At 41.9% G+C, this 22321-nt stretch overlaps 1 protein-coding gene across 1 annotated transcript in view; it reads left to right on the top strand.

Moving 5' to 3' along the window:
- The first annotated feature begins 4946 nt into the window (after positions 1–4946).
- The window catches only part of RASSF3 (Ras association domain family member 3), an 88132-nt gene continuing 70757 nt past the window's right edge, over positions 4947–22321 (top strand). The window contains exons 1-2 of the mRNA XM_065743367.1: positions 4947–5067; positions 21919–22043. Of these exons, the coding sequence (XP_065599439.1) occupies positions 4947–5067; positions 21919–22043 (246 nt within the window). The remainder of the gene's footprint in view (positions 5068–21918; positions 22044–22321) is intronic.

Here is a 22321-nt window from a genome sequence, read left to right as displayed (position 1 = left end):
ATTTGCACATCTGCAGAGATGGGACACCCACAGCTTTTCTGGGCAGTCTGTGCCAGCACCTCACCGCTCTCTGAACAAAAAATGTCCTCCTAATCTCTCTCTTTTTAAACAGTTTTCTTTTGTCCTATCACTATCAGACCATATAAAAAGATGATCTTCCAATTTTTAAGCTCCCACTAAGAACTGGGAGGCCAAAGTGAGATTTCCCTAGAGCCTTCTCCAGACAGAACAAGCCCAGCTCCATCGACCTTTCTTAATAGCACAGGTGCTCCATCCTTCTGATCATCCTCACAGACCTTCTCTGGACCTTCTCCAGCAGCTCTGTTTTGTTTTGTTTTGTGCTGGGGGCCCCAGGCCTGGACACAGTGCTCCAGATGTGGCCTCATGAGGGCAGTGCAGATGGGGACCATCCTCTCCCTCCCTGTGCTGGCCACCCCTCTACTGATGCAGGACACCGTTGGCCTTCTGGGCTGCAAGCACACACTACCACTTCATATGAGCAACCAACACCTACAAGTCTTTCTCCTTAGGGCTGCTCTCAGTGAGGTCTTCTCTCGGTCTGTACATGTCTGGAATTACCCTGACCCAAGTGCAGCACTTTGCGTTTCATTTTAGAATGGAATAAAGACTAACAGATGTGAGTGAATGTGCTTTGACACCACTGTTTCTGCCCTTACGTTTCTGTCCAGGGTATGCTTCATTGGAAGTATTGCTTGGAACTTCCTACTCCTCACTCCCTAAAGGCAGAAATCCAGTTATTCTCCAGCAGGTAGCCTATAGAAGTAGACAGTTCTCAAGGTTTTTCTGTTAAGATGTTCTCAGCATGCCACTGAAAAGGAGGGCACTGCTTCTTGTCTCTACAGCAACTCCTTAGGGCCAGCTCCGAGGAGGCTCTTGCAGCCCCTCATGTGCTTTCCACAATGGCCTCCTGGCTTCTTCAGAAGCTGTGCAGACCACAGTTGATCTCTTGAACTGTTTTCTAACTTCACTGCAGGATGGGAATAAGCATGCCCAAGAGGCACTGTTCTTTCTCTGCCAACAAGAGAGGAGCCATGACAACCACCCCAGCAGCAGACAGCTGGATTCAATTAGATAAATCCCAGCTACCTGCTCATCCAGAGAGATTTCCATAAGGCTGGCAAAAAGGGCTGGAACTGCTCCTGCTTGTCTGATGCTCATTTGCTTTGCAGGGGCTTAATTCAAATTCCGCAGTGTTTTACTTGAAAGTCATTCTCATCACAGGAATGTGTCTGGTCAAGAAGCTTTTTTATTTTCTTTTATTTTGCAGAAAAAAACACAGCTGTTGGATGGGAATTTCTAGTGGTGTAGATCTGGGAGTGGTTTAGTTTGATGTGCAGTGACTGTCAGGTGAGGTTTTGGGTTTCGATTTCATTCTGTTTTTATTCTGTTTTTATGCCTTTCATGTATCTGGAGTGCGTTATGTAAAGTTAGAACATTTTCCCCTTCTCTTTTGTTGTTTTTCTTTATTTCTGTACCATATGTTGGTGTATATTACCTATTGTTGTATAAATAACCAGAAAAAAATAGAAGAAAGGATTAGATGCAAAATGCTTTTGATGGCTAAAAGACTGTTCAATCTACTTTAATTTTATTGACTTATTTGCAAAAGAATAGATCACGATATCTGAAAATGAATGTGTTTTACATCAGTTTGAGTGATGCAGCTCTTCATTTTATATCTTTGAAACAGAGGCGAGATTTTGAAAGCAGCAGATTGTCATTCACTGTCCATTTTAATCCCTTCTTTTTGCGTATATGCAGCTGCTGAGAATCAAAAGTTTTTTTAGAAAGCTCAAAATATAGCTCCTTATTTGGCTTAGGGATGGATGAACAGCTGAGCTGGAAATCGGAAGTATTGTGTTAGTTTTGCTGAACAAAGCTCAAATGCAGCAGATTTTTGTCTCTGCTCTTAGGAAGTGCACTGTGTTCTTTATGAGCTTCCCAGCAACAGCACAACATTGTCACGTGTGATGATGTTATGATTATATTTTAGTATGAAATCTGTGCTGCTGTGACTTGACAGTGTCATGGAAATGCGGCAGTGCTGAAGCATGGGACTACAGAGCTCTGGAAGTCTTTGTCCTTCTCTGGTAGTTCAAGCTCCATTAGCATAGAAAATACTGTAGTCAAGACTGACTTGTGAGTACTTATCCACTCTGCACTCTGCCTGTAGGTGTTGTACATAGCATTGTGCCACATAACTATGCCTCCACAGGTGGGGTGGGAAAGAGACCACCTTGTTTTCCCGGTGTATTATTCTAAGTACAAAAAAAGCAAAAACATGCTTTGAGCTCAGCTGTTGGGGATATTTGCTAATGGAGACAAGCATACGTTAAGATCTCATTAGTATGTCTACCTTTTCTTACGCAGTTCTCAGAAGGAGTGGCAAGGCACTCTCCTCCTCTGAGGCACACTGGAACAGGCTGCCAATTGGCACAGGGAGGTGGTGGGGTCGCCGTCTTTGGAGGTGTTCAAGAAGCACATAGATGTGGCACTGAGGGACATGGTTAGTGGATGTGGTGGGGATGGGTTGGCGGTCGGATTAGATGATCTTAGCGGTCTTCCTACCTTAATGATTCTATGATTCCCAGACAGCCACCACTGGTTGTTTGCATTTCCTTGTTTAGAAGTATGTTACATAATAATGAGGTATTTTTTATGCCATTTGTTTCTTTTCTGTTCCAGTTTTGCATCTCCATCAATAAACATGGGAATGGCTTCGGTGCAGCAGCCACCGCACCCTGTGTAGCCCTGCTTGGAGCCTGCCTGCAGGGCTTTGGGTGTCAGTGTCATCAGTGACATGGCTCAGCTTCAGGGGGTTTTGCCAGCAGCCCTTAGCCCCTAGGGGACCTGCTGGGAGCTCACTAGGACTGCCCAGTGGGCACAGGTTTCCCTGTGCAAAGCGGGCTGTGGAGTGGGTGCTGTGGGGAAGGCGCCTGCCTAGAGAGTGCTTGGGGCCCTGCCAGGCCCATGGCTGTGGAGCTGGGTCTGCATGCCCACAGGGCGTGAGGTGTGCAGGGCAAGCATCAGTCTGCCATGGGAAGAGGCTTTGCAGGGGCTAGGGGGGAGGCTGACCCATCATTCAGCACGCTGGTTTGTCACACAGCCTAATTGTCTGGTATTATTTAACCGAGGATTTTGCATGCTAATTGAATTCTGTGCTGTTCCAGTAAGGCACAGAACACTGCAAGGTGTAATCCTCCACAGGTTTGTTGTGCCTACCAGCAAAGTCAGTTTGCCCCTTTATGTTTTTATACCCTGACGTGTTTTACTGAGCACTCTTTTAAGCCTTATGAAATACGATCGTTACAAAAATACAATATTGTTTTTTTTTTTGTTTGGGTGACAAATATATTCCCCTTCATATCCTGCTAAAGATAATACATACTTCTTTATTAGTGTATAAACCTATTAGTCCTAACATATGTTTACTTCTAGTCTGAAATATCAGGTATTTTCATATAAGGAACTTTGGTTTTCATGACATTTTGTGCACACCTATTTCAGGAAAAAAATCCTTAATCATTCAACTCAGTTTCTGGCAGCTGCTTTTAAGTGCTCAGAACTATGCCACTTTCCAAACTGTCGAGTTAGCTGTTGGGCCCTAGCTCTGCTGTTTGCCATGTTGGGTGTCAGAGCTCTGACTGGTGCTGAACCCCTCACTTTGCTGTGAAATTCCTGCTGGCATGGTGGAGCTCAGAGAGGAGACGAGTCGGGCAGCTCCAGCCCCCACATCTGCTCAAGAATTGTGGCAGATCCAGCAGAAGTGGAAATGTTTGTTTTTGGAGACATACTGGCCAGAGGAAATGCAATCTATCTAACTTGGACCTGAGAAGTTAGCGGTGTGTTAAAAATGTCCAGTGGATAAAACGGGGCTAAATACTTTACATATTTTAGCAAAGAGAAACACATAGTGAATTCTAGAAGAGTTATTAACCGCATGCTGTGAGCATAGCTCATGTAACAGAGCCCTTCCTTACTGTCATTCAAAAGTTGAGATAGAAGGACCTTTGTTTAGTAATGACATTAGTTTTGGTATTCAGTGTTTTCTGCTGTCCAGATTCAGCAGAAGAAAAAAAAAATCAAATGTGAGAAGCTGAAGAGAAGCTTGTGACACAGCTGAGGAGATCGTACTAAGCTTGGGAAATGGTTAAATTGTTTTGTTGTTAAAATGAGCATGCGAGAATTATACAAATAAATGTACATTTTATTTGTTTTAAAACAATTACGGGAGTATATTCGTTCAATGCATCTTTTGGATTACAGTTCAGTATATGTTATGCTTGAAGCATGCAGTCTGACTGCTGACATGCTAGTAGTTTCTTCAGATAACTGAGTGTTAGTAGATGCTGGATTCAGACTGTAGCAGTGAATGGTCCGACTGTGACATTTACCTTAGAATCCATTACGAGCAAAAGTCGCTTTTTAAAAACCTGTGTATTTATAGAAATTGTTTGATGAAAATGAAGAACCTTCAAAGGAGGGTCTATGAGATGCTTAGATGAAGTCAATTTAAATAAAGGGCATTTGAAAGAGGTCTTCAGCTATCAGTTTTGGAATTGATTTGCTTACAGACCAGAAGAGGTAGCTGGAGATGAACCTTCCAAAAACCCTCTGTGGAAAATAACTCCTCTTTTAACATCATTGAAAACGCAGCACCAGGTTAAGGCTCTGAAGCATTAGTCTTTCTTTAGCGAGAGCATCTATTAATATAGCTCTGCTTGTCGTAAAGGGGGAGGTCTAAAGGGCTCTAAACTGAGTGACTGGGAGGGAGGGGATTTAGGACTAACAGGTGGTCTCGAGACGTGCTGGCTGAGGCTGAGCTCAGATCCAGCTTGCTGTGTGCGGGCATTCATGGGCTTTCCTCTCGCAGTCTGGGTATGTGCTCCTGCTCTTCCTGATGTAGCCATAGAGCCCTTTCAGACATGGCAATAAGAAGCGACTTCAGCAAAACCATCAGAAGGATAGCACGTTTCTTTTACCGGTTTCCCAAATCACTGGGCAGTTCAAGGAGGAGGACAGTAAAACTTCTTTGGAAGTCTACTGGTAAGTCTGCTGCTGTACTTCCTAAGACTTCTTTGTTGTTGTTTTTTTTTCCCCGCTAATAAGAATTTCAAAGAGAAAAATAATTTATTTCCATTCAGCTGCTTAACTTTCCCAGTCCAGAATTGTTCTGCATTTTTCCATTCTCTGAGGCTCATTAGGCAAACTGTAAAAATATTTTGCAGATGCAACAGAAGGTTCGTTAGGCTTGCTCAGAATCCTCTTGCAGCCTTGTGATTTATTCATATTAACATTCATGTCAGAGATACTTGGCATCCCAGTTTTACAGACCTTGTTTCTCACATACATAGGAGCTCGGATGTGCCTCAAATACTCGCCAGAAAATTGTTTCAATTTGCCTTACCTGTTCATTTATCTAGAAGGCAAAGTTGACTAAATACCTTGGCTGGTTGTGTCATTTTTGACAGAAAGCAGTCAGGAACTGGGGGAGGGCTTGTGTTTGGCAGTCATGCTCTGTCCTTAATACCCATTTTATCAGCTGAGATGGAGCACCGCTCAGTTAGTAAAAGTCATTGCTTCTAAAGACAGTTCGGTCTTTGATCCTTGTCAAATCCAAGTGGAAAGTGTTTGCATCCTCTCAAATGGTCATAAAGCCCAAATACAGTAGCATCCTTTCAGAATTGCCTAAAAGCTGGCGTTGCAGCGTGTTCTCAGGGAGTTGGGAGAAATATGCACTCTTGCAGCTTAGGAAGCTGAATTTAGTCTGTTATTTTTAAAGGCCTAATTATACAAGACAGAATTTCTTGTGACAAGGGCTATTTTGTTTGAAGCGGTCAGCTTGTCAATTCCGCAAGTATTACAACATTAATACAACACTTCGGTTTGTGTGGGGTGGGATTCGGATCATTTCTGCGGCTGAACGATTTAATGTTGTAGTGTTGTGCTTCAAATCACAGATTTATGAATCTGAGACAGGAAGGACAAGTTGAACAATCTGAAATGTATCACAGAAATGCTGTTGGACTGCATGTCTAAATGATGTCTGAATGACATGTGGCTTCCTCCCACTGAAGGAGTCTGTGGTTTTAAAGCATCCAGAGGGAAACCCCATTTCACTGAAGTCTGTGGCAAAGCAACTAAAACTAGAATTATTACCTCTGAATATTGGTTATCTCACGTCCTATTAACACATCAGCATTATAACTGGAAGCTGAAGTCCTAAGACTTCAGCCTCTGTCACAGAGGAGTGGATACTGATAGCGTCTACACTGATGGTTCCTTTTTGGTCTTCACAAAGCCTCTAAGTGGTATGAAACTTCAGCTGCACCAAAGTCTGTGAACGTTTCTGCCTTTATTTAGTGGCCAGAATGTTGGGTGGATCCTTGAGTAATTACCAAAATTACTCATATACTTCCTTAATTCTGAAATAACACATTTTAACAATTCTTTTAACCAAGCTGCTCTCCTGTCATACTGAGAAACTTTTCTAATATGTAAGTCCAAACAGAATTGACGATCTGTTTACATTCTTACACAGAGAAACTTACCCTCATAAATAACAGAATTACAGAGTGGCTGAGGTTGGCAGGGCCCTCTGTGTCTGTGTGCTCCAACCGCAGCCGAGCAGGGCCACCAGAGCAGGGTGCCCTGGGCCACATCCAGGTGCTTTCTGAAGATCCCCAAGGAGGAGCCGCCGCAGCCTGTGCCAGTGCTCTGCCACCAGCGCAGTAAACAAAGTGCTTCACTGTGCATAATTCTAGATTTTTTCTCAACTTTATCTCCACCTCTGTGTTTTTCTGCCAGTGTTTGTTCCTGTGTTGGCACTTAACAGGATATTCTTGTTCGGTCAGCCAGGATGAGCTAGCAAAATAATTGTGTGCTGCTAGCTTTGTTCCACAGATGAAAAACCCGGCTGATAATTAAAGCTTGCCGTAGTACTCACTGATTGTTTTTAGCCACTTATGCTTTAACAAATAAGTTAATGTTTTAACAACAAAAAAATAAACTTTTGTGATTTGGATATGTAATGAAGAATACAGATGGCATTCTGTAATATGCTTTGCCATAGACATTGTGATATCATCTGTCATCTGAGTTGAGAGATGGGCAGTGTGCCTCTGCACAGACTTGCTTTCATTCTGCTTTGGTCACTCCATGTCTCAGGGGTCTTTGTCCTCTCCTTTTCCAGTCCTGAAACAGGATCTGCTGAAGCACAAAAACAGATTTTGAGAGGGAGTTCAGTACTGCAGTGCGCAATTGTATTCGAAAAGCTATATTTGGTGCAATTATCTGTTACAGCACAACCAGATTTCTTATCCCAAAAGTCCTTAGTTTTCCAGCTTCTCTCTGGATGGATGCTTTGGCTATGGGTTATTGCCCACAGCTGTGGTAACTCTTTCTGCATTATTGAGGAAGGGAGAGTATCTAACAAAGGTCAAAATAATATCTTAGCTGTAGTTCAGAGTATACTACGAGGGCTGCGGTGAGAGTAATGCCTCCTATTTTGTTTTGTTGGTCCACAACATCAGAGGCAGATGTTGGTGGTACAGCAGTAGAGGCTGAACCTTCCCACCAATATCCCATTAGATGTTGTTGCCATGTGACAGATGGCAGCAGAGGGGCACTCTGACACAACAGTGTCTGACATAGAAGTGCATAGGAAGCAACAGTGGGTCACTGAATTCCTCAGTGTGGAAAAAATGGCACTCACTGATATTCATTGACATTTGCTGAATGCTTCTGGAAACCAAAGTGTGGATGTGAGCATGGAGAGGTGATGGTGACAGTGACAGTGGGGCATCTCTGCTGGTGCAGGTTTTGATGAGTGCAGTATGCTGCCTCTTGTTTGTTGCTGGTGAAAATGCGTAACTGATGTTGGTGACTATATTGAAAAACAGTGTTTTGAAGTTGAGAATCTTTTCTATCCAATAGTGTTACTGTGCTCTTTCTATCTGTTGTAGTTTTAATTTAGGGTTCTGCAGCCTTTATTTCGTTGAAGCGCGTTTGGATTTTTTCCTTAAACATCCTCATAGAATTTGTATTGACAAGTCATATGACTAGAAATCTTCTAGTACATAATGAGCAGTCATGGAGGAGTATTGAAATACGAAGGAATTAGGAAAATGGGTCAGAGAGAGCCTAGATAAAACTATGGAAATCTTTGGGCAATGAAGGCACAATAGACAAGTAGCTCCTATTTTCTCTATCTTATAGCAGAGGATTAAAGTGATGGGTGACAAATTTAAAGTAGGTACAAAGAAATTTCTTTACTTCTTTTCTTTCTTCTAATTCAAAATGTAATTAAATTGTGGAGCTCATTACCAGGGGATGCTGCTGAGGTCAGGAATGTAACAAGATTTAAAGAGGGTCTGGAAGAATAAGAATATTCAATCATATGACAATTGAAGCTGTAAGAAAAGCTTTGAAAGAGATGTAAATCATCTTGCTGCAGTGTTTAAGTTGATTTTTACTAATTATGGATTAGTTTGACATAATTTCTGGCTCAAATCCCACAATTGTTTTTTGTGGCTTCTTCTGAAGCAACAGATGCCTACCCCTAGCAGAGATGCCCTCAAGATATGCACTGATTTAGACCCTTACAATCTTTTTCAGTCCTACACAGAAAAGAGCAGATTTCAGAACTGTTCAGAAAAAAAAAACAAAAACATCCCATAATATGCTGTGAGACTGAAAATGAACAGATGAAAAGCACAATGCTTCCTATCTTTTTTTTTTTTTTTTTGACTTTGACTTTGACAAAATCACCTAGCTTGCTTTGAAGCCATTGTAATAGATAAGTAGATAAAGTAGTCTGACTAAGAGATTCTGGTGGTCATTTCTTGCCAGAGCCAACTGACTCATGAAAACCTTCATTCTCAGCTCTTGGATAGTGGTGCCCCTCAACTGTTTGAGCTACTGTCCCTCTAGGTATGTAAGAAGGCTCTTTCAGAGGGCAGAAGGAGAGACCTTCTTGACAGAATCTTGAACGAACTCTATTTCCTGTAGTTGGAAGTTGATTTTTACCCTACACTGTTGGTTTGGTTATTTTTTGTTTGTTTGTTTCTGCTCTGTTTTGTTTTTTTCTGCTCTAATGTTTTAGCCTTTCAGTTCTTATCTAAGGTTAGTAGAGCTAAAAGGTTTTTTAAAAATTGATTTTTGTTCAGAATGATTATGGATCCACTATGAAATTATGTTTGTGTAAGAGCATATGTTTTGAAAAAATGAATGAAAACATACAGAAATATAGTGCTATCCCTTAAAAGTTAGCTACTTCAAAAAAGAAATTTCATGTAAAAGATGAAAATTCTCCGCATCTTGGACAACGGTATAAGCCAGCTTTCAAACTTTTTCTCTAAGACATATCCAGCTGACAAAATAAACTTGTAGCACATGTGGGAAGAGAAAATATAAAATAAATTCAATGTGATGCATTAATTTTGAAAGGCTTATCTTAAAATATTAGTGAATTCATTTCCTATATTTGACCAAGTAGCTTATTATGATGTATGTTCATCAAGACTCCTCTTAGGATCAGCTGCTCTGTGCTTGGGGGCAATTCTCTATGGTGTGGATTTGTCAGGCTAAGTCAGGGCTTAGGGCTTGCAGAGAGGTGTTTGAAGGGAGAGTCTCTGTCTCTGGGCTGATGAAGAGTTCTATCCCAATGCAGATGGTGAATGAGGTGTAGGAACATTTGGAAACAGCAACTCTAAAGCATTTTTGCTCAAATAGGTGGACAAGATGTTTGCATCCAAGTATCATTGGTTGTATCTGAGAGAAGGTGCAGAAGGACACAGTCTAAGTGGACAGCAGCTTGGTTGCAAATCAATTATATTGAAAATTAATGTAGCAGCAGACAAGGTGAACTTTCTGCAGCATGAATCCACAAGGCCATATCTCCTTGGGACCTACTGGGGTGAGTGATCAAAACTGTAGAACCAACTTGACTGGATTGATGTAAGCATTTGTTTCCTAAATGTCTACTCCGTTGGGTATGGCACTGTAGCAGGTTGGAAGCAGGTAAGAGACATCAGCCTTTTACAGTCAGATCATACAAAAAGATTTCCTGTCTGAGTTACAATTGGATGCAGTTCTTTCAGTTCCTGATTGTTCATCTACTTTGGACATTTCAGCACATTTAATTTGAAGGTTCCCAATCATCATTTAATAGCTTGTGTTCATTTGAGTTCATGTAAGTATACATAGATTATTAATGGAAATATGCCATTTAAAAATCACTTGTGAAAACATGGTTTTAGTTTCTCCTTTTCAAAAACATCTCCATATGTGCTTTTGCTATCTCTTTTTGTTTTAAGTTTATGTGCAATTTTTCTTGTACAAGTTGCATCAAAGTGCACTAATTTGGCTCTAGAGGAAACTGTTCCAGGCTCTATATTGTACAAAATACGTGATGTATACTAGCAAAGTGAAGAAGAAAATGGGTGCCATATGTTGGTGTTTGTGGGTCATCAAGATACTTTAGAGATGATTGCAAAAGACTGTGGAAGAAACACATGATATTGAGTGGTGGGTCAGTGAAACTTAATTCATTGTTGATAAATACGTACAAAAACATACGAGGAAAACACTGCATCTGCATATACAGAACAGTGGTTTATAATTTAGTTTTCATCGCTTGGAAAAACTTGTTGAAGCTCAGCTGAACGTGAGCCAGCAGTGTGCCTGCATGGCCAAGAAGGGCAATGTAATCCTGGCTTGTATCAGAAGTAGGGTTGCCAGCAGGAGCAGGGAAGTGATCATCCCTCTGTACTCACCTCCGGTTAGTACGGAGTTCAGTTTTGGGTCCCTCACTATAAGAAAGACACCCTACCCTGATAACAGGGTGAAGACACTAGACTTTTTGGTTATTAAAATTGGTTAGTAAACTCTTAACATGATTTTCAGCTTGGATAAGAGGCAACAGCAGGACAGTGTGTTACTTTACTAGTATGAGCAGCATGAAGAATTGGAAAATGCATCGCTATTAGCCGTTTCTCATAGCATAAGAAGTCATTGCCCCACCATGAACCAGCCATATAAGAGATTTAGAACAAACTACTTTTTCACATACGTGCACACATACGTAATTCAATTGGAGATCTGGCTAACAGGATGCTTGGGAGACTAGAGTATAAGTGTATTCAAGAAGGGATTAAATAAATTCATGGAGGAAAGAGCCACAAAGGGATATTAAATAAACAGATGCAGATGCAGCCGTTGGTTCATTTAAGTTGCAGATTGCCAGAGGGAATGAGGTCATAAAGGGGGAATATCATTCACTTTTTTTTCTCATGCATGTTCCTTCTGCACCTGCTCAAAGGCTCTTCCCAGGACAGGATAGTGACCTGGGTGGCTCCTTGGTCTAATCCAGCTGTTGTTGTGTTTTCCAACTGAAATACTAATACAAGCTACAGAAAATGACAGCCTCTTTCACTACTGTTGATTTCTGTGTTTCTCCGTCCATCAAATAATGGTTCAGTTTGCCTCATCTTTGTGAGTCTGTATATTTCCAGGCAAGACACATTCTGTTAGAGTCCAAACAATAATGGTATGTTTTTGTCTGTAGAGGTCATCAGTCACACCACATACCAGTCACACGACTTTTACAAATTGCATCACACATTGTTTTATCCCAATTATCAGATAATTAGATGAAGTGAATGTGGCATCCCACTAAAAGCTCTTTTCCTTAGCCCTACCAGTTTTAATTGCAACAAGAGAAACCTCTTTCCATAACTTGCTTCCCTTACAAAACAAGGTCCTGGTTGGTACCCTGAGGTTCACTAAGGGCTTCAAGGATCAGGATAAGGCCGATGTACTTAATGCTTTCTTTGCCTCAGTCTTTACTAGTAAGATTGGTTGTTCCCTGGGCACACATCCCCTCGTGCTGGGAGATAGGGATGGGGAAAAGAATAGGCCCTGCATAAACCATAATGAGATGATTTTGGACCTGCTTCAAAAGCTGGACACTCGCAAGACCAGGGGGCCAGATGGAGTGCACCCTAGAGTGCCGAGGGAGTTGGTGGATGTGGTTGCCAAGCCACTCTCCATCATTCCTCAACAGTCCTGGCTAACTGGGGATGTCCCGGTGGATTGGAGACTAACACATGTGACGCCCATTGTTAAAAAGGTCCAGAAAGATGATCCTGGTAGCTACAGTCTCACCTCAGTGCCAGGGAAAGTTATGAGATGGATAATCTCAGGAGCCATTGTGGATCAACTAAAGGTCAACTGTGGGTCAGGCCCAGTCAGCATGGGTTCACAGTGGACAGTCGGCCAGCAGTGTGCCCAGGTGGCCAAGAAGGCCAATGGCATCCTGGCCTGTATCAGGAATGGTGTGGTGAGCAGCACTAGGGAAATAATCCTGCACTAGGGAAATAAACCCTTAATGATCTTGAAGGTCTTTTTCAACCTGAGCTGTTCTATGATTCTGTGATTCGTAAGTCCATTACAAATGTAAGGTAAAAAAAATATTTATCTGTTCAGAAAGAGAATTTCATCTCACAGGACCAAGCACTGCATGGATCAGGACTACTGATGTGAGTGTCTGCAACACGTGAGGGATGTCAAGGTCACTAGGAACTACTGTTACAATCTGTGCCTATTGTGATCTTTGAGGTACTTTGAAGATTTAATTTTACTTTCTGTTTTCCTACTGCCACATTATTTTCCTTTGCCAATGCCAAACAATAGCAGCAGGAAGATGTCACTTCTCTTCACTGCTTCTTTTTTTGCTGCCCTGGCAGCCTGTAGGAAGACAACCAGAAGAGAAGAGGATGCCAACTCTGTGCATTAAATTCAGCACCTCCCCAAGATACATGTCTCAAGGTCCATTATCGAGGTGGGAATGATGTCCCATAACAACTGGAATAAAAGCTGTGAGTTGGTCATTTATGCAGAGGAACATTAATAAATTAGTAGTGTGGAATGACCTCTTTTAAAGAGATAATGTAACACTATAGCCTGATACCTCAGCATGCAGAAGCATGCTTGGAGCTGGGCTGTGCTCAGTGTTAAGAAATGAGCACTTCAGCATGCTCTACAGTTTTGCTGAACAAGCACAGTAATTATTCTGTTCAGCTTCCTGTGGTTTGGTGGGTTTGATTTCACTTTTTCCCCATTTCACATTGCACCAAGTGAACCAAGTAGAGATAGTTCAGTAATTCAGATCTGGTTGTGAGCTCACAGCTCCTCTGCAGGGTGTGTAGCTACACCTAAGCCATACTCTTCATACCAATGCATTTTTTTTTTGTCAGGTTTCTTCTAAAGAAAAGGAAAACCAAAAGAACCATCATTTGTGAATTAACTTCATACTGGCTGTTTTGAGTGTTCAGCGATAGAGGGCACTAGAGTAAATGCTTTCAGATACAGAACTGAGAGCTGCCATTTTTTTAAATGTTTGGATGTAGAAGATTTTTTTTCCTCCCCATTATTTTTGTCTCTTAGTGTTGGAAAAAGACTTGCAATCACAGCGGATAGAACTCCAACAGTACCAACATCACATGTAGTGGAACTGCATAAATACTTTGGACCTATTTTTGTCTTTTTAATGCAGAAATTCTTCAGTTACTTCCCATCACATTTTTAGTTCAGAAACTCACACAGACAGGTTTTCAATAAATGTAAAATTGCATCATTTTTGGTGTGTGTTCTGAGAGAGCTGCAGGAGGAAATGTGGCTGTTGGGAGCTGAAGTGCCTTATCTGCCCCTTTATCCAAGCCCTGCTGCGTAGGAGGACTTCACCACAGCCTCTGGTCTGCTGGGTTTTGTGAGTTCCTTGCACAAAGTTATGGATAAGTATGAACTTATGCACCCTGACTGGGGAATTTGTAGCTAGATGATCTTGGAGGTTCCAGGGCTGCAGCTCCTGTTCTGCCACGGTTCCCCTCCAGCTGCCCAGCCTTGGGTGGGTAGGGAAGGGTGAGGAGGAGAAGGTCCATAATGCTCTCCAGAGCTGTGGCAGCTCCATTGCCATTTTCTTTCATAAACGTGAACACGTACCTTTCTCTGCAGCATGTGCCAGCAGTACAAAAGCACTCTCTGAAGTCTGTCAGGGGAAGCTAGACAAGGTGATATATCATGATATCTGCTGAGTTTTGTCCATAATCCCTTGTTTGAAGTTACTGTGCAGAGGAATTTGGCCTCCCCACCCCTGTCTGCCTTGGCAGAGTCAGAAACGTAAGCTCTGTCTGCCAGCTGCAGCAAGCGGTCAACTCCAGGATCCATTGGTGTTAGAAGGAGTGTATTGCATTCCCTTCTTGTTTGCTGCAAAGCATGGGTATGAAGATGCAAAGCGTGCTGTTTGCTTTAATTAACAGGTTGAGACCTCACCAGGTCTTGCAGTTTTTATGTGCAGAGTTTTGGAGAACAGTAAGCGTTACCATGCTACAGGGTGTTTAAAAAAGCTGCTAAATGTTAAGATTTTTGGTCCCCCCTAGAAGGGGACCTCAGAAAACCATCCAGGTACGTGGGGAGGAGCAGGTTATGTGGTTGGAAGCCCCTCAGTCCTCCCATCATCATTTGGTGCTTGGTCCTCAAAGCTCACTGCAGGAGTGATGCAAGCCCATGGCTCGAGGCAAGCAGCTGGGACCATTCCAGCAGAAGGCTGAAACAAGAGGAGAAAGCTTAAAGCTGCAGCATGGAAGCTGAAGCCAGATTTCAAGTTGGCTGTGATGCTAAAACAGATCAGGGAGATTCTGAGTAGTAAATATAATCCAAGCTCGTATTTTCTCATTTTGTACTTTTCTTTTAGTTCTTCTGCTATTCAAAATTTATGTTTTAACCCGTTGGACTCGATGATCTCTAGGGGTCCCTTCCAACCCCTACAATTCTGTGATTCTGTGTGATTCCTTGATTGAATGAAGTGAATGTATTCCTTGTGTGGTCTGGCAAGCATGAGGAGCTCTGTTGCTGCATGAGTGGTGGCTGCAAATAGGACTGCACACAGAGCGTTATCTGCCCAAAACAGGCACAGGAGTTCTGGGGAGCACAGCTGTTTGTAGGCTGATAATAAGGAATCCCAGCTTTGAGCAAGAGCTTCCTATGGCAAATCTTAGCTGGAGCCTTTTGGCAAGCACTGGGAGTAGCGGATGGAACCAAGGCTGAGGTTGGCATGTTGAGAAAAATACAGATGGTCTTGGCACACACATTAAATTGGCTAAATTCTTTAATATCTCCAGAGTAAATTGTAAGGATTTATGTTCCAACATTGCTCAGGGCTAAGTGGCCAAAGACATTTAAGCATCGAAGAGCCACTGTAGAGTTCAGTAGCTCCACATAGGCATCAACCCTACCTCATGCATAGTTTTTACATGCCTGGAGGTGTGCAGCCCTCCCTCAGAGGCTGTTACCAGCGCTCTTGCCTGGTAACTGTGACCACCTGAAGATGCTTCATCCATGCAGAACTCCCCCATCCCAGTTCCGCAACGTACAGCTAGATGGCAGTATCTGCTGCCAGTCCTTAGGCGAGCTGCCCTGCCACGGCAGTCCTCAGCCTGCTCCAAGTTCCGGATGGCCGTACCCACACAGCCCTTCTGTAACAACCTCACAATTGTTTCTAAAGGCACCAGTGACAGAAACTGAAGAAACTTTGGCTTCGTTTCTTCGGTTCAAGATGCCTGTCCCTCCTTCCTTTTTTTGCTGTCAAGAGGCTGAATTCTTTTACTACCTGAACTTACTACCTGGTGTGTGTGATCAGGGATGTGCTCTGGGTGTTCCCAGCTCTCAGGGACATTGAACAAACCCAGACTGATGGATGTTGCTGGCCTCCATGGCTCATTTATACCTCCCTGCAGTTTTCATATCTTCTCCACAAAAGGCCTGTGACTTCTGCTCCACAGATGTAGTGTCCTCTAGATGTGGCAAAGTCACGCTGGTTATTGCCTGCCCAGGTGGTAAACAGTTGTCTGAAAATTCTGATTCTTCTTTTTTTTCTTCCTGCAGTAGCCAAGCTCTAGCTTGGCAAAGCACTTTACAGACAAAAAGCAGGTGAGCTTCTAGCACTTTTTTGTTAGACTTAAAGCACCTCTCTTCTGCTGAGGTCCGAATATATGCAAATACATGACTGAGCAGGCCTGGGCTGTAGGGAGTCTGGGTACCATAGGTAGCTGCAAAGAGAGCTGGTTTCAGGAGTTTGTCCTGTTCCCAGGCAGAGTTCCTGACCCTGGATGGGGCTGTGACAGGTCCAGGTGGGGCTGCAGTCCTGACAGATTCACTTTTATCTAGCGTATATGTAAATGTTTGGGATTGCACAATGCTAGTGTGCGGTGCTGAGAGCATTCACAGCCACAAGGAAGTGACAACTATTAGTAAAGAGACCTTGCAAAATTCATGTGAATGTGTGCCAAACACTTCTTCTATTTCAAAATCACAAGGACTTCCAGAGTGCCCATTTTGACTCACTGAGAGTACAGGATAGGAACCAAACTTCAAGTATCTCCTAATAATTTCCTGTTTCGAAGGGGAGCCTTGAAATACTGATTCATGCAGGATCCAGTGTTATTTCTTTTGATCTAAAGTAAGAAAGATGTAATTCAAACAATGCTATCAGATACAAATTTACAGGAACGCCATTTATTTTCAAATATTCATTATAACATTGGAAGTAACTTTAGTGTCATATGTAAAGGTGTAATTTTTTCTCTTCATACAAGCCAATTAAACTGACCATGTTTTAAAGTTTCATTTCTGTATTAAATTTATGTCATAATGTGAGACTTACTTACAATACATCCCATGTTATCTGGAATTATGCTGGTATAGTCATTAGCTCATCTTATTTTAGTTTTTCAGGATGACTTAATTTGTTCAAGATGATCCTGTTCATTGAGTCAGTATTCAACATAATGAGTAGTGTATCAGATGATGAACTCTCACAGACTGGTATTGACAAACCTTCTTTAAAGTTACAAATAGAGCCTGGTTTCACTCTTCTAGTTAAATGACCTATCTGCAGTCATATTTCTTTGATTTTTAGCTTCAGTTTTGGAGTTCCAACAAGGAACATTTTAGAGATTTAGCTAGTAAAATGTGTAACTATATTAGAAGTACCAATCACGGAATCACAGAATTGTAGGGGTTGGAAGGGACCTCTAGATATCATCGAGTCCAACCTCCCCACCAAAGCAGCTCTCGAGACCAGGTTGCACAGGTAGGCGTCCAGGCAAGTCTTGGATATCTCCATAGAAGGAGACTCAATGAATGAGTGCTTGAGAGGCTTTTGTTTTATTATTTTTGTTCTTTACCGATGGAAGATTGTAATCCAAATGGCTTTTGACAACTGTGTGAAAGCAAAAGATGAGGATTTTAGGAAAGCTAAAAAAAATTATACAAATGGCTTCAATTCTAAATCTTGAAGCCTACTTTTAGCACCAGCACTTTGAAATTTCGCTGTGTTGTTTGGATTTGTGCTTGCCTCCTACTATTGCCAAGCGGGCTGCAACTGCTGTGCAAAGAAGGAATTCGATGAGAGAGAACACGTTTTCCAGCATCACTGTTTGTCTACTTGAAGAAGAAGGTCTTCTTCAGCCCTCCAGTGCCACTCCAGCAGCAAGATGGCTTCACTGTCTTCCTAGAGGTTCTTGTAGTAGCAGGCCTCTTGCAACATTTCTCTAGGGAGTCAGTCAAGCCAGTTTTATGGTCTGTCAGTGCCTGGGAAAATTGCTGTCTATGGGATGTGTGTAGGGCCTGGAGACCAGTGGCCATGGCTGTGGCCCATGTACCTGTTGAAAGCAGTCTGCAGCGAAACTGTAGATTAGAAGAACTTATGTGGCAAAGTAGTGATTGTGGATGAATACAACCTTACAGGAGTTTGGAATGTGGGGCTTTTCTGTACTGCAGTGTGATTGAGCCTTGCTTAGCTCCACGACTGAGAAACTTGCACAGAGATCCCTTGGGAAAAAGGATGGCTATAAGGAGGTCAGAAATTCCATGTGTCATCTGTAATGATTGTGATGCCTTAAAAATCACCCATGGATCATTCATTGGGAAAATGGTTAAAATGAACTTCATCTTAATTTCAGACTGATGTGACAATAATAAACAAAGAAATTATCAGAAATAAAGGGAATTGCAGATGTATGAACAGTGTTACAACAGATCTGTGCCCCCAAGAAGCTGTAGTCAACACTTTTGAAGGTCATTTGTCCAAATAGGTTTCTCATTCCACCACCATCTAAGCATCTAGAGAAACTTACATGGCAGTGACTTTAGCATCTAACTAGAATGTTGATTTTTGAGCATCAGCAAAAAGAAGAACACAACATACATTAAGTCCAAACCACAGTGTGAGATGTAGATGTCAAAGTACTGTAGAAATGTAATGAATTCTATCTTGCACAAGAAACACTGCTGATCTTTCTCCTTCCTTATGTGGCCCTCTGGCTGCAAACGGATTAAGAAGTAAAGCCATAAGCATCTTATGTAGTTTGAATATTTTTCCAAGAAGCTTTACAAGCATAATTTCTGTGGGGCAATCCGAGTAGTAGTCTCTCCTCTGATAGCTGGGAACAAAGCCACAGGCTATCAGTTAAAGGTAATTTTACTGTCTAATTTCCCAATACATGCAGTAGCAGAACCAAGCTGTATACTCTCCTCAAGACTTCTAGTAAAGACTTCTTCAACTTATTGCAGTTGATAAGTAATACAAACATAAACATAAATTTGGCTTTGAACTTCCGATGTGTCACTCAGGCATGGCATACACTTTGCCTACCCATTTGAAAGTTAAATTCGTCTGGGCCATCACAGAACTTGTGTGCACACACACTTCCTGGGCAAGGAAGAAGACCACAGCAGGAGACAGAGGTTTTGTTGCTGAGCCTCTGCCTGACCCTAGTGATGCTCAGTTACTGGGGCTGGTGCTGGGGCAGCCCTTGAGCTACCTGCTTGCTCCCTGCTGTGCAGTCTGGCACAGCCACTCATGGGAACGGCTAATTACAAGTTAGCAGGCAAAACCAAGTTTCAGATGAAGAGAACCCAAACACCAGGTAGGGACCAATCATGTAAAATGGATGTGTTCAAGTCTTAACAGCTCACTTTTATGAAGGCAGGATATAAGCAGTCTTCATTTCATGTAACTTTAAAATTTGCTATGTTATTTTTTTCTACAACTCCAGTAGCAGTGCAGTAATAAATAATGTGTTCCCTTATGACTCAGTAGTTGCCAATGCAATTTAAAAATATTTGTATGTTTAATAAATACAGTTTGCATTTATAAGTGATGCAGGATGATTACACATGTTCAATATGCAGCGATACATCACTTTCATAAATAACTTAAGCATACAGGACAGCCTGAACATTAGTAAAATCAACCTGTTAGCTTTTCTCCATGTCTGTGGGTGCTTTTATCAGCTGTACCCAGTTAAAACCCCTGCACATTTCAATTCAAAGGACTGCATTCATTTCAGGCCACGTCAGGAAGCAACACCTGGTTCCGATTGCTTTCTGAGCAGAAATAATATGGCAACCCAAAATCTGGTGATCAGAACAGCCTGTTCAGAACAGTAGCTGATTTTTGGACTCGTGGTAATGTTGAGAGTACTCCAATGAAGGATTACCAAAAAAGGAGGATGTTATTAACTTGATGCTACCTGGGCCTTTGTGAAATGTTTTCTGTGATAAATGCAGTAAAATAATGTGTTTAAAGCTAGGTAGGTAGGAAAAAAAGCTGCAAATATCACCAGGCTAGGAAAATAATGTCTTTTTTTCTTGTCTTGCTCATTGAACTTATAGTCAGCATATTAAAATCTAGTTTATGATAAAGAGAGTTTCAGAGAAGAAGCTTTTACATTTTTTGCAATTATGCCTATAATAGCCAGCAGGAAATTATGGGCTTGTCTTACAAATGACATTACGGACCACAAATTAAAATGAATATAAATGACAAACAAAATAGCATTGAGAGATAATGTTTCTTAACTTAATTAGTAATCCTAGTTTTGAACACTGTTTGGCTAGGAGATTTTTTCCTAATATTATTTGTGAAAATGAGTCTTCAGAACAGGTGCATGCTCAGTATATTTGTTTGCATGACCGCAGAAAGTTGTTGGATTCACAAAGCCTGGTTTCACACAGATTTGTGCCCTGCTCCTTGTAGTGTCCTCACTGGGCAAGAAGAGGCATGCAGGAGCTGGTTGTCCAGTGTCTGACACGTGCATGATGGCTAAGCTTTGCCTGCCTTGCCTTAAGCTTGGATATTAGTTTGGTTTCTCTTCTTTAACTCAGTGATGGTTTTCATGAAATTCATATAACCATAATGGTCTTTTAGACCATATTTGGTTATACATATATATTTATAGGTCAACTTCAGGGTAGAGCCTTTTCTCAGTATTTTGATTAATGCTGCAACAGAGTCCTCCTTGCCCTGTAATTAGCTATAAGCAATTTGCTGATGTCCTAAGAAGAGTGTGACTTGAGACATATTGTAGTGATAGTCATTCTGGTTTAAATCTGTCAGATATGAAAGTTTATACTTAATCTGTTCCAAAGTGCTGATCCAGCAGGAACTCACTCTGCTGGTGGACTTTGTACTAGCAAACCTTTCAGTAGATAAAGTATATTTAAACTTGTGTTGATGTTAATTTAGCATAAATTCTGTATCAAGTAGAGGACTGTGACTGTATGTTTATGTCTTATCCACATTTTTTTTTCCACTTTTGCATGATGTACCCACGCAGGGATCTTATGTTAAAAATCCAGTCTATAGCCAAGAAGAGCAGCTTTGCAGGAAACTATCTGCTGACTTGCCCTATAAGAATGCTGCTGAGTATTGGTTGTAACTGGGAGCCTAGAAGGATTTATCCTTCAAGAGCTGTAATGGGAATCTGTAAAAAAAAAAAATGTGGGAAACAGATTTTTGAAAGGCTGACAAGGGAACAACAACAACAAAAAGTCCCACCCAGAATTCATCTTTTCCTATAATCCAGAATGGTATAAAGCTTTATAAAAAAATACGTATTTGCATGAGTAGTTTATTTTGGGAAAATCAAAGCGTTTCCTCCAACAGTCATTCTTGGAAATGGCTGAATTGTTTTAACCGAAATGTCCTAAACCAAACAGCATGATGTTCCCCAGCATGGAAACTTTAAGGACAAGTGGTTCTTCTTTGGCAACATCATAAACCATTTAAGACAGCATCTAAAAATAGAGAGTGACATTCAGTGCTAGACAAAGGTGGCATAATGAGCTCTGCCCAACTTACAAAAACAGTAGATGCAACAAGGCTTCCGAACCAAATTCCATTTAAGTGATTCATCTCTTTGTGTTGCTGAAGCAGTATGAATCGGCTGCTTTCTTGGTAGAGATGGGGCCCATCTGCCTCTATTAGGGATTTACATTTCTAGTGGCCATCCCAGTTGATATGGTAGCCAACAAGTGACATTTTTGAACTGTTCCTGAAGGTAGCTTTCTGATTTAGCAGGTTAACTATGGCCTCAGATAAACTCCTCATTCAGTTTCCAACCTTCCTGTGTCCATTCTCAGGAGAACTGTTTAAAATGCATAAAGCTATGTAACAGGGGTTGTACTGAATGGAAACTTGTAGTGAAAATCAGAAATGTTGTGTCTTTTCTGACAGCAGCACTTCGTGTGCTTGCATTACGACAGCTAATAAATAGTATGTGGCACAAATTTCTTGCTGCCTCTTACTGAGGCAGCCCTGATCCAACTAGAGACGTACATCAATGGGACATATCAGGCCAGTCTCCTTTGCTCCAATGATTTTCCATCTTCAGTGATATGTACCTGTTTTTACAGGGAGGTTCAGACGAGGCAGTGCTCGGTTTCCTGGAGGTCACGCAGCAAGTCAGGATGTGCCTTGCTCCTGGCTTCTGCTTGCAGCAACTTCATTTCTAAACACTTCTGTTTTTCTTCTTTTTGTCTGCGTGCATATTGCAGATTGCAAATACACATGCCATGCTCACTGCCGAGATCTGGTACACCTGGGCTGCCGGCGGAATGGGAAATTAATGGACTGCTTCACTGCACATGGCACCTTACGCGGATCTGACAGCGACGGTCAGGTAATAGGTCTCGTGTTTATGTAATTACTGCTGTCTCGTCAGCTCTGTAATGAAGCATGGTCGGCCTGCTTCACCTGGCTGCTTGGGAATGAAGTTTCACTCAGGCACAGCCAGCAGCACTGTGGTTTTGCAGTGCAGCTGCTGCCAGCTGGGTCAGCACTCCTCCAGTCAATCTGCAGCTAAGCTTGCTGAGAATCATGCCACAAAATTATATTTGTCCTGTAGGTTTGGCTGCCCAAGGCAGGTGGCTGGAGCACAGCAGGTGTGGGTGCTGGGGT

Source organism: Cyrtonyx montezumae, unplaced genomic scaffold, assembly GCF_038088225.1.
Source record: "Cyrtonyx montezumae isolate F1298 unplaced genomic scaffold, pur_monq_1.0 scaffold_3, whole genome shotgun sequence".
Taxonomy (NCBI): Eukaryota; Metazoa; Chordata; class Aves; order Galliformes; family Odontophoridae; genus Cyrtonyx; species Cyrtonyx montezumae.
This window is presented reverse-complemented; position numbering and strand designations above follow the sequence as displayed.